Source organism: Pelodiscus sinensis, chromosome 13, assembly GCF_052426305.1.
Source record: "Pelodiscus sinensis isolate ZL-2025 chromosome 13, ASM5242630v1, whole genome shotgun sequence".
In the NCBI taxonomy this organism is placed as follows: Eukaryota; Metazoa; Chordata; order Testudines; family Trionychidae; genus Pelodiscus; species Pelodiscus sinensis.
Genome location: NC_143064.1, coordinates 2630805 through 2643226, shown reverse-complemented (window position 1 = coordinate 2643226; position 12422 = coordinate 2630805). Strand labels below are relative to the sequence as shown.

General features: G+C 50.8%; 1 protein-coding gene across 5 annotated transcripts in view; it reads right to left on the bottom strand.

Annotated features, from left to right (window-relative positions):
* Positions 1-6061: 6061 nt before the first annotated feature.
* The window catches only part of PLS3 (plastin 3), an 82300-nt gene continuing 75939 nt past the window's right edge, over positions 6062-12422 (bottom strand). For all 5 annotated transcript variants that reach the window (XM_075941179.2, XM_075941183.2, XM_075941182.2 and 2 more), the window contains 6 exons: positions 12217-12295; positions 11011-11125; positions 10758-10891; positions 9190-9313; positions 8676-8800; positions 6062-7346 (listed from right to left, as the gene is read on the bottom strand). In XM_075941179.2, the coding sequence (XP_075797294.1) occupies positions 7214-7346; positions 8676-8800; positions 9190-9313; positions 10758-10891; positions 11011-11125; positions 12217-12295 (710 nt within the window). In that variant the 3' untranslated portion in view covers positions 6062-7213. The remainder of the gene's footprint in view (positions 7347-8675; positions 8801-9189; positions 9314-10757; positions 10892-11010; positions 11126-12216; positions 12296-12422) is intronic.

The window sequence follows — 12422 nt, the reverse complement described above, 5'->3', positions numbered from 1 at the left end:
AATCGCAGCCTGCCACGTGCGGCTCCAGGACAGAGGCTTTTGTGCAAGGCATCGGCTGAAGGGGGCTGCTGGAAGGGACTGAAGCCAGGAAGAGCTGTCTGGCCACCCAGAATTGCTGCCTTCTCTCTCCGGAGACCTAAGAGCATTTTGGGGGGGGGGGTCTTGAGGCCCCACGAGAGGGCTCTGTGGCTTGGCCGCAGAGTAAAAGTGATGTTGCAAAAGCTAAGCTAGCGAGAGCCGGGGCGCAGGGGATTGAAGCCTCCTCGGTGCTCAGTACACGGGGTGCCCAGGAACACTTCAGAGAGGCGAGGGGGGACGTGGCATTCCCAAGCCACAGCGCAGCCCACGGGCAAAGGTGGGGAGCAGGGCAACGCTACCATCGTGACCCAGAGACTGGCGCCATCTCGACCAAAAGCAGCAGATTCAGGCGGGGGTTTCAGGCTTGACAGCCCTGCTGAGCATTTCCCCCCACGCCACGGCTGCTCCCCTGGGTGGGCGAAAGGCAGTGGGGGAGCAGAGAGATCCCAAGAGCTGCAGCGCACAGGCCTCGCACTCGGCCCCGCACAGGCCTCGCACTCGGCCCCGCAGCGAACGTCGCCCTGCGGCTCTTCAGTCGGACTGTTAGCGACTGCACAGAAACCTCGTCACGGGCTGCTAGAATCAGACTCAGAATCCCGGGGCGGGAAGTGATCCCAGGAGTCCCCGAGTCCGGCCCCCCGCCCAAAGCAGGACTGACCCAACTCAATCAGCCCCAAGCCTTAGAGACTAACGAAACCTGGAGAGGGTGTCATGAGCCCTCGTGGGCACCGCCCGCTTCATGGCACCCTCTCCGTGTGTTGTTAGTCTGCAAAGCGCCGCAGGGCTATTCGCCGTTTACGTTTGTTCAGTTACAGACTCACCCGGCTCCTCCTCTGAGACTTAAATCAGCCCAGCCAGGGCTTGGTCCAGCTGGGACTTCAAAACCTCTAGGGATGGAGATTCCACCCCTCCCTAGGGAACCCAGCCCAGCACTTCCCCACCCGCCTAGGGAAATCGATTTTCCTAATATCCAACCTGGACCTTCCCAACTTGAGCCCATTGCTCCTTGTTCTGCATCCGTCACCACTGAGAAGAGCCTCTCGCCAGCCTCTTTGGAACCTCCCTTCAGGGAGTTGAAGGCTGCATCAACCCCCCCTCCCCCGCCCACTCTTCTCTTCTGCAGACTAAACAAACCCAAATCCCTCAGCCTCTCCTCTTGTGCTCCAGCCCCCGAATCATTTTGGTCGCCCTCAACTGGCCCCTCTCCAATGCGTCCACGTCCTTTCTGCAGTGGGGGGCCAGAACTGGACACAATGCTCCAGACGTGGCCTCACCAGAGCCAAATAAAGGGGAATAATCACTTCTCTGGATCTGCTGGCAATGCTCCTCCTAATGCACCTAATCTGCCATTAGCCTTCTTGGCTACAAGGGCGCCTGCTGACTCCTATCCAGCTTCTCATCCACTGTAACCCCCAGGGCCTTTTCTGCAGAACTGCTGCTTAGCCAGTCGGTCCCCTGCCTGTAACAATACTTGGGATTCTTCCGTCCCAAGGGCAGGACTCTGCACTTGTCCTTCTTTAAACTTCATGAGATTCCTTGTGGCCCAATCCTCCAATGTGTCCAGGTCACTCTGGCCCCTCTCTCTGCCCTCCAGCGTATCTACCTCTCCCCCCAGCTTAGTGTCATCCGCAAACTTGCTGAGGGTGCAATCCATCCCCTCAGCCAGGTCATGAATAAAGATGTTGAACAAAACCGGCCCTAGAACCGATCCTCAGGGCACTCGGCTAGAAACCGCCCGCCAACCAGACACTGAGCTGATCACTACCCATTGGGCCAGCTTTCTCTCCACCTTACAGTCCATTTATCCAATCCAGACTCCCTTAACCTGCTGGCAAGAATACTGAGGGAGAGCGTATCCAAAGCTTTGAGACAGGAGTTCAGACCAACAGTCCCTCCTGCCGCCGCCACCCATGAATCTAGAGCTGAGGAGGTTCGCACACCCCAGTTGTTCACTCACCCACGGCGAGCTGGCAGGAGGGGCGTGGAACCCCACGGAACAGACTAAGATATTGTTTAACCAGTTAACCGGTGAAAGGGAGGGCTCACGGGGGGGCTGCTCCCGCCCGGTTGGAGGCGCGCCCTCCCCGCCCCCGCAGCAGGCCAGGGCTGACCGGCGCCCCCAGGGCGTTCCGCAGGCAGGGGCTGCTCCAGCCCCCGGGGTAAAGCCCCAGGCCTTCAGAGTGAGGTTTCCCAGTTAACGTAGCATCCCGAGCTTAGCGCTCACTGGCCAGCCAGGAGAGGCGCGTGCCGCCAGCCCCAGAGCCGCGAAGGCAAGTCCAGCAGCCAGCTGTGTCCTCCCCCCTGCCGGAGGGTCCGTCTGCACCGTGCTCCCACACGACGCAGCCGGCTCCCTCAGCGCGGGGCAGCGAGGTGCCTGGCTGGGGTCTTCTGTTCTGGTTGGAGCTGCTGCTAGACCCGAACCTGCCTGCCACTCCCTAGGGCGGGAACAGCCAGTCACAGCAGCAATCCATCGGACCGACCATCCCCCTTTTGTGGCTGTTGCCGCCTGATGCCCCCATCTGCCAGTGGCGACTGTGGCTGAGGGGGGTTCTGCCGATGGACAACCCTCTCTCCTCTTCTTCTGCGGTCCCTACGCAGGGAACCCGGAGCCTCACGGAGCCGGCTGGCTGTCGACTAGCTCTTACCGGACGGTGGCCAGTGCTGTCAGACGGGGACCGGCGCTGCAGGACTGACTGCCTGCTACAGCCACCCCTCGTCCGCGCTCCAGCCCAGCCGTCCCTCGCTGCGACACCCGGGAAGTGGAACATCAGCCCCTGCAGGCGGCTGGCAGGGGCCACCTCTCCCAGGCGTGCCCCACGCTAATCCAGCCACCCCTGGTACCGGTGCCTCCGCTCCACCTGTCATTTCTGGCCCTCACCCCTCCGGCTCTGGGACAGCGCCTCCCCAAGGGGTCTGCAAGCAAACCGCCACGTATTCCAGTCATGGGCTTTTCTAACCAGCAGGCCACGTATGCAGGAGCATTCCCATGCGTCAGATGGCAACCCGCCCTGCCCCCACTCAGGCACTTTGGCCCACTGGCCTCTGTCTGCTACTGGTCTTCAAGGACCTTTGCTGTGCACGGCCGACGGACAGACACTCCCTTTGCAAGGCTGGGATTTGTGCCTCTCTCTAGAGCGCCACGTACCCGGCGCGGGGATTCACTTCCCAGCTGTCGCCCAGAGGAAGAGGTTTTCGATCGTTCCGACGGAGCAAAGAGACGCCGAGCCTGGCTGCCGTTTCAGTGCGATAAGCCGAGGCCTTTCGTGGTGAAAGCGGTTCCGCGCAAGATTTATCAGCACTGGGGATGAAGCCTGCTCTCCTCCTTCGTGGCTTCCAGGAATTTGGCCCTGCTGCGGTGGAGAACGGAAACCCTGGCAGCGCCTGGCCACGTGCTGCTGCCGGTACAGCCGGGGAGGACTGGCCGTCAGGAGAGAGGACTCCGGCCCTTTCCCAGGCTCACAGATGGGGGTTCACTCTCCTACCAACACACACCCACCAGGCTCTCTGGGGCCTCATCCTCACAGCTCCCTCGGCAGGCAGGACTCAGGCCACACGCACTTGGCAAAGCATTCGGGCTCTCCGGTCTCTCTACCCTCGGCTCCCTGCGGTGGGAGCCTCTTCCTCGCCGATGCTGCAGTCCTCACGGGGCCTGTCGGCCTTCGCTGCAGCGCATTATCGACTTCACCTTCCATGCAAACAAACTCCCGTGGCCTGCCCCCGGCTGCCAGGCTGCACTCCTAGCCCAGAAGGGGTGTCTGAGGATGCAGGGGAAACAAGCCTGGAGCCAGGACAGACAACAGAGGAAATGCTCAGACTCATCGTGCCAATGCACTTGACAAACGGTGACATTTATCAATGGGTGCGCAACACCCGACACCAGACACACTCGGCTTCAAAAGCTACAGACCTTTGCCCCTGTGCGGCTTCGCATGGCCCTTCAGACACTGCCTCTCAGTCGGAACAGCTGTCTGGCGTCCCTCGGACGAGGGCTCTGCCATCTCCCCAGGCAAGGAATGCCGGGTGATGTTGACGGCATTCCAGGGATTCACTGTGAAGTCAGACGTGAGTGCAGAAGATCAGTGAACGGAGTGCGCGCAGTGAAGCTGAGCCTGCAAATTACCCTTGGTGCCTGTGTTGCTGCTGCAGGGATCTAAGCGCAGCAGGAGTTTAGCAAGAAAACCGGTAATTAAGAAAGAGACGACAAGACAGATGCATGTTTCAAAATGAAAACCTACAGACGCTAGAATGCTACTCAAAGAGCCCAAGGACGTCTGTACCCGCTGATACCGGGGAAATCCAACTGCTGAAATGTAAAACCTACCTCTGCACAGTACAGGAGTCGGGAGGCCCGGGCAGCTGCCTACAAATGCCTCCAGAGAGAAGTGGCAAAGGCTCACTCATTCCTAGGTCCAAGCATAACAAAAATGACTCTACAAACGACTCTTCCTAGATTGAGCTCCCCTTCTGCAGCTCTCCACGATGGCTCCCAAAGGCTACAACGACGTGCCGCAGCCAGTCTGCAGAGCAACAAAATAATCCAGACGGGGAAAGATGAAATTTGCCCAGGATTGGAAACGTTTGCTCAGTGTTACCCGGTAGCGAACACAATCACACTCACAACTGACAGCAAGCACTGGGGGGCGAACAGCCAAAAATAAAAACCAGCCACCCAGCCTCCCACGGCAGACAGAAACCAGACCTGGCAGGGCACATCTCTCTCCCGAGACAGCCTGGCAGCTTCAGACAAACCAGAAACAGATGCCCCGACAATGAACTGAATGATGCAGTCACAGGGTAAGTGCATCAGCTCAGTACTGTCCCTAGCATCATGTCCAAAGCAGCGTCACCCGGCTTTCCCCGATGGAAATCGTTACTTGGTCACAGGAGGCTCTATAGCCAAGCCAGGGCTGCAGATGTTGCCAGAGTTCTGCAAACACGATAGCTAAGAGAGAGGGGTCTAGGTATCCGTGTGCACTTGCACCATGGGGCATGCTGGCCAGGCCAGGCCCAAAGATCTCCCAACTGGCTTTGCCAACTTATTTATTTACAATTAAACCCCAAAGCGAGTCCAGCACGCCCTCTGGGTGGTTGTGAGTGGGGCAAAGGCTAATCCCCACGGAACGCACTCCTCCGGAACAGACGCCAGTCACCTCTCTACGGAAAACCCGTGTGAAGGGCAGAGTGTCAGCAAAGGCGCCTTGCATATGTTCTCAATACATTTGCATGCAGGCCAGCCCTGTGGCGCGACATGCCAGTGACAGCATCTAGCCTCTGATGAAAGGTCAGTTTCCTTCCTCTTCTCAGGCCCCACAACACCTGGCTGCACGACCGGCTTCCGGCTGTTGCAGAACACGTGGGTGCTGGCGATGTGATAGCTCCACCAACCCCTGTGGGAAGTTAGACCCTGGCGCAGGCCAAGCAGCTACTTGGTGTTACCAGAGTCCAAATCCCAGGCTCCACTCCCCTTATTATTTGACCCTATTATGCCCTTTAGAAGGAGGTACTGCCTGACCTCAAAAAAAAAAATAAAAAAAATCGGCATTTATCCAGCCTATGACCTATGAACTAGTCCTCCAATTCAAGAGGGTTCAGTGGCAGCTGTGACATCTCCAGAAGGCACCCTGAGGTGGAAGACAGCCACATAAGATTTCTAGTGGTTAGAGTCCTAAGCATCCTTTGTGGAACAGTTAAGGTGGATAAGGACACAAATGTTGGACAGGCCAGCATTCCTTATTTAAAGGTGACCAGCGAAGGGAACACACACCGTTATAACTAACAACGTTTTCACAAAGTAACTGGCTTGAGATGTCAACACGCCTTTCCTCCAACGCTACAGAGCCAAGGGGAGAGGTGGAAAACAGTATTTCTTATCCAGCTCCCAGAATGGATCAGCACAAACCATGGACGTAAGTAGAAAAATTGGATGATCAATAAGGTGAGACTGAGAAGCGTGAATCAGATTAAATATGCAGAGAGAGGCGCCTGCATTTAACCTTTTTTATTTCAACTAATGCTTTGCCACCTTATTACATCAGTTTGAATAGCTAAGAATAGCAGTATGATCTCAAAATATAGCAAACAGCTTGCCAAAGCAAGAGTACATCAACTCCTATGGATATAGCTCCTTTCTTCTTTGGTGACACCACTTTCTGTATAGTTGTAAAAAACAGTTTTACGTCTCGGCACTTTGCAGTTTGGATTACCTTTGATTACCCTGCTGTGTGACACCTTTGCCTCTTCCCTTCTCAGCCACCCTGCAATGTTTTCTTGTTTTAGTTCCAACAGCAATTTAAATAAAAAAAAGTAACAGAAGTTTACATGCAGGTTCTGTAAAAATTATTTTGCAGGTGCACACAATTGAACCAAGATGCGTACAAAAATGCATTCATTTTCATTCTCAGATTTAAAGGATGCCAGCGGCATATTGTCTGATGTCACAAGATGTCCATTATTGCCAGAAAGGCAGAATTTTAGGGTGATATTCTCAAATATATTCTATCTTGAAAGACTTTTAAATAAAGGTAGCAAGAAAAAAACCCATTATGCTTTATTTGTAAAATAATCAAAATATCTGTTATTTGTATAAAAAAAGCACCATGCAGAGAGAATACTGCAGGAAGACCGATTTTCAGAAATACAATTTTCTCATTTAATCTTATAAATTGTGCTACAGATCCCAGCTGCTTCTGTAACTTTATGGTTGCAGAGACAAGGAACAAAAGCTCAAACCCAGAACATACAAGATTTGACCACAAGATGCAAGTTAAACAGTCTTTTAGATAGAAAGTGACATTTGGTTCTAAGAAGATTCACGCCAAGCACCTTAGCACTCCACAGAAGAAAAACACCGAGTATCTGAGAACTAAGTCCAGTGCAGCATTCTAAGATGCTGGTCTGATATGAATGCATTTCCGTGAGCACTTGAAATCCAATGTCCATTCTGGGAAAAGAGCAAATCTGTTGGTTAACACTCCTCTCCCTGAGAATTTTGAGAATGTTCTAGTCTTGCAAAGCAAAACTGAGTCCTTGAAACGTCAACAGTTCTTAGGCCAACAGCATTTCATCCCGGACACAGCTGAGCTGCTAGTCATGCACTGGGGTGGCAGGCTGGGATTTTTGCACCCGTGTCAGAATCTTACACTTTCTTCATCCCTCTGCCCATCAAACAGGCAAACACGGTCATAACCATCTTTGGTTTCACCTCCACCAGGTCCTCTGGAAGGGCGTACACTCTGGCTCCAATTCTCCTAGCCATTGACACAGCATACCTAGCCGTCCGTCAAGAGAAATGAGCACATGTCAACATTTCACATCCCCTTCTGGCCGGACTTCGCTGGCCAAAAGCCCAGCCACTGCAGCACAAGCTGACGATCATGAGCACACAGTTTAAGGGGCTTTTAACTCTGGTTTCAAGGTGTGATTGCTTAGCTCTTGTAACCACCACCATGGTGGATTTGAACCTGGGACCTTGGGAGCTGACTATAGGAGCCTCTACCCTCTGAGCTAAAAGCCAGCTGGTTCCCAGCCTGTGCTGTAGAGGTCTCTTGATCTTAACTGTTGCAGTGGTCTAGGTGCCACTTGCATTGCTCAGTAACCACACTAAGGCTCCGTCTACATTCGCGGCTTCTTGCGCGAGTAATATGCAAATGAGGCTAAGCATGGAATATCGCTAAGCCTCATCTGCATACCTAATGAGCCACCATTTTTTTTCCAGAAGAGGCTCTTGCGCAAGAAGGAGTGTCTACACCGCCCCTTCTTGCGCAAGAAAAACCTCCTTGCACAACGCCGTTACACCTATTATTTTCAGGAAGAACAGCATTGTGCAAGAGGGTTTTTCTTGCACAAGAAGGGGCAGTGTAGACACTCCTTCTTGCGCAAGATCCTCTTCTGAAAAAAATGGTGGCTCATTAGGTATGCAAATGAGGCTCAGCGATATTCCACGTTTAGCCTCATTTGCATATTACTCACGCAAGAGGCCAGGAGTGTAGACATAGCCTAGGCGTGTGGGTTACACTATCACAAGTAGATTTGCATATGCATTTGAATGTAGAGCAGCTGGTTTTGAAATGGCCTTACTACACAGAAATATCTGCTTATGCTATGAACGTTTCCTGATACTTTGAACCTAGGACCATTCTACCAACAGTTGATAAAAAGTACAACACCTGTATCTTGAGTTATTCTTTACGGCTTTGTTCTACACTGCAGGGTTTTTGCGCAAGAAGCTTGTTGCGGAAGAGATCTTCTGCAAAAACTCCTTGTGCAAAAGAGCATCCACACCTCAAAAGCACATTGCAAAAGTCACGTGCTTTTGTGCAAGACAGCGCCCACACTGCTTGGATGCTCTTGCACAAGGAAGCGCTGATGGCCATTCACAGCACTTGTGCTTTTTCGGATAGGCTCTTTTGCGCAAAACCCCCCTGCGGAGCGTCCGCACCTGCCTTTTTGCGCAAGAGCCTCCTGACATGCAAAGTGGGACGTGTCCCGGGATGGCCCCAGTCTGGCAAAGGGCTGAGAACCAGGGTTTGGATCTCACGCATCTGAAGCATGAAGGTCCTGGCTATGAAACGCAGCATTCCTGCCCTACAGATACTTACATAGCATTATTCTGTTTGTCATCGTCCGACAAGGCACCCGTCTTTACAAGATCGTAGTTGATACAACCAGGCTGTATGGCATCAATTAAATCCACAACCGCCAAGCTAGAGCTGATGGTCTTGTCCTAGAAGGATGAATGGTGACATATAGTGAGGAGTCAACAAGTCTGGTTTCTGATTCCACAAGAGCAGAGTTGAACGTGGACTGGGTAACAAACGCCAGGGTTTTTAGACAGTCACAGAATTGCCACCATCTACCAATCCTTAGGTCCCCCCCACCCCCCGGGTCCTTTCCAGGCCGGTTACAATGCCCCGATACCAATATTACTGTGTGGAGCTGCAACTAAACGCTTCGACTGGGCTAAACAAACAGCGACCGGTTTGCAGGCAGCACATCTCCACCCATGTCCCTCAGCAGCCTGTGGAGGAGGCGCCCAGGTCTGTGGCGAACACTAACCCAGCGCACCACAGAGGAGAGGTCAGTCCCCTCCCCTTGGGAAAAGGAGCACGGTACCTTAAAGCTCTGAATGGAGCTAGACTTGCCAGCTTCTCTCAGCGTCCTGTTCACCCAACTGACTATGATGTCATCGTTGGCTTTCTGACCGTCCCCAAGGTCCTCGAGAACATTCAGGGTGTACCTGAGAAGGAGCAGGAGACAGGTCGTTACAAGCACAGGGGAGAGACTTCAGGGCTACAACCTAGGATCCAGCATGGGCGTGGGTGGCTACTGAGCCACGTAACCTACAACAGCAGGCCCGTCTTGGGAGTCCTGACTTCAGCCTCTGCTCCATGCTAGCTTGGGTGCATAAGAGGAAAGAAAGATTCTGCTGCCTGACTTCTTCTCAGCGTGCCCCACCACTTACGACACCACGAAAAATACCACGGAGCAGAGAACGGAGTCACGTGTTAAGCTGTGGGGTCACCACTAGTGCAGATGAAGAGAGCGACTGCATCGTTACCGACGTGCGTTCTCTCAGAGGGGTACCACACCTAACACACTGCTTTATTAGAAAGGCAGGTGCATATTTTAGAGCTAATCACAGACACGTAGGGCCAGCTCCTTGCACTGACCAGCCCTGACAAGTGTTTGTCTAACCCATTCGTCAAAACCGCCACCGAAAGGGATTCCACAACCTCTTGAAAGCCTGCTGCTTGTGCTCAGCCACCCGTAGAGCTAGAAACTTTTCCCTATTATCTAACCCAAAGCTCCCTCGCTGCAGATTAAACTCACTACTTCATGTTATCCGTGTCCCTTGAAGGGGGGAACTTGATTAGCTCTCTTTGCCCTTAACGCAGTTGAAGACTTAGAAGACCCTTTTTCAGTCTTACTGTTTTAAGACTAAACATGGCCAGTTTTTTTAAACCTTTCCTCGTAGATCAGATTACCTACATATTTTATCATTCTGGTTGCCCTCCTCTGGATACTAATTTTGTAGTTGTGCATTTGATATTTTCCTTCCTAAGTGGACTACTTTTGCATTTGTCTTTATTGAACTTCATCTTGTTGAATTCAGACCAATTCTCTAATTTGTCAGGGTCCTTTTGAATTCTGATCCTGTCCTTGAAAGAACTAGCAGCCCCTCCCAGATTGGTGTCCTGGGGGAATTAATACCTGAGTAAGCATACTCTCCACTCCAAGTTATTTATTAAAATATTGGCTGGATTACTGAATGCTAGTAAGTGACTTTGTAATAAATTCCTGGAAAATGGCTTTTAAACCAGCTCTACATGATCCTAGTAAGGTAGACTGGAAATGTGTATTGTACAGATAAAACAATCACGTAGATTTTGCCATTTAGTAAATAATTTGTCTTTAAGTTTTTCATTTTAGTGGAAAAACCCCACTTTATTTTATTCCTTTTCCCCTATAAGGGGTTGTAAAAAAGAAGAGACAGAAAGGGGGGAAAGCTTTTTAACCCCCATCATTTCATAACCAAACATTTCAAAGTTTCAAAAAGCTTTGAAGTTTGTTGCAGGTTTTCCACTTTCAGTTTCACCCATGGAAGGGGAGAGCATGGGATATACCATGTCACACTCAAATCCCGCACGCCCAAAGTTCAGACATTTTAAATGAGCTGGTACCTCCTCATTAGCTGCCAGACTAAAGCAAGGGTCAGTGTTTGGTTTCCATCATTCAGGTCCTGTCCACCAATGCCCACCAGAGAGAATTTGGCTGGACTTTTCCCCAAATCCACTGCGTAGTTACAATTTTCTAGCTACATGCACAGAAAAAAAAAGAAGAAGAATTAGAAAGGTAGGTAAAACCAGCCTTCCAGATACTGTGCTACGTTTCTAATCCAGGCTTATTTTTCTTAAAGTATCCTAAAGTGCTCACCTTCTTCATGTTTGCACCGAGCTTGGGGTACGGTGGCCTGTTCACCTTATTCCAGTCTACAGGAACTTTGATCTTTTCATATAATTGTAATATTACCAGTGCATCTTGCAGATCACTAGGAGGGATTAGCATTGGTTAATCTGGGTGTCTGACTTTCCATAGGACACATCTAATGTTATGACCTATTATGCTATAACAGTGCACAAAAAATACAATAACCACCACCTAGTAAAATATCAAACTCCTCCCCCTGACATAAGAACAGCCAGACTGGGTCAAACCAAGGTCCAGCCAGCCCAGTGTCCTGTCTGCCCACAGTGGCCAATGCCAGATGCCCCAGAGGGAGTGAACAGAACAGGGAACCATCAAGTGATCCATCTCCTGTCACCCATTCCCAGCCTCTGACAAACTGCGACTAGGGACACCATCCCTGCCCATCGCCATTAAAGGCACTATCCTCCATGAATTTGTCTAGGTTTTTTTTTTTTTTTGGTAATCATGTTAAAGTCCTGGCTATCACAACATCCTCTGGCAGGGAGTTCCACAGGTTAACTGTGTGCTGCATGAAGAAATACTTCCTTTTGTTTGTTTTAATCTTGCTGCCTATTCATTTCATTTGGTGACCCCCTAGTTCTTGTGTTGTAGGAGGGAGTGTAACTTTTCCTTATTTTCTTTCTCTGCACCAGGCATGATATTTATAGACCTCTCTATCATATCCCCCCCTTAGGTATCTCTTTTCCAAGATGAAAAGTCCCAGTCTTTTTCTCTATCCTCATATGGTAGCCGTTCCAAACCCCTCATCTTTAGTGTTGCCTTTTTCTGAACCTTTTCCAATTCCAAGTTTTTTGTTGTTTTTTTTTTTTAAGATGAGGTGACCATATCTATACATGGTATTCAAGATGTACACATACCATGGATTTATATAGAGGCAATATATTTTCTCTCTTATTCTCTATCCCTTTCTTAAAGATTCCCAACTTTCTGTTTGTTTGGGGTTTTTTTACTGCTGTTGCACACTGTCGCTCTTTCTCTAAAAATACCCACTCTCTGACTCCAAGATTTCTCCTGAGTGGTAACAGCGAATTTTGACCTCACCATTTTATACCCAGGGATTCTGTTTTTCTATGTGCATTCCTTTGCATTTATCCAAGTTGCATTCGAGTAAAAGCCAACCGCTCCAGTGGGAGAAAGATGAAGCCAACCTACCCGTACAGATGATTTACGTGTGGATTCACACCAAGAGAGTTCATCCAGTTACGGAAGGTTCTTTCTTCACGTGTCTCCCCTACGTTAAAAGATGACAGATGTTATATGGCCTGTGCTGATACTGCTCTCCAATTCCACCCTTTGGGCACAGAGCATCCTACCTGCCCGCATAGAAGGATGTGCATGAGGTAGCTTATTTTTAAGGA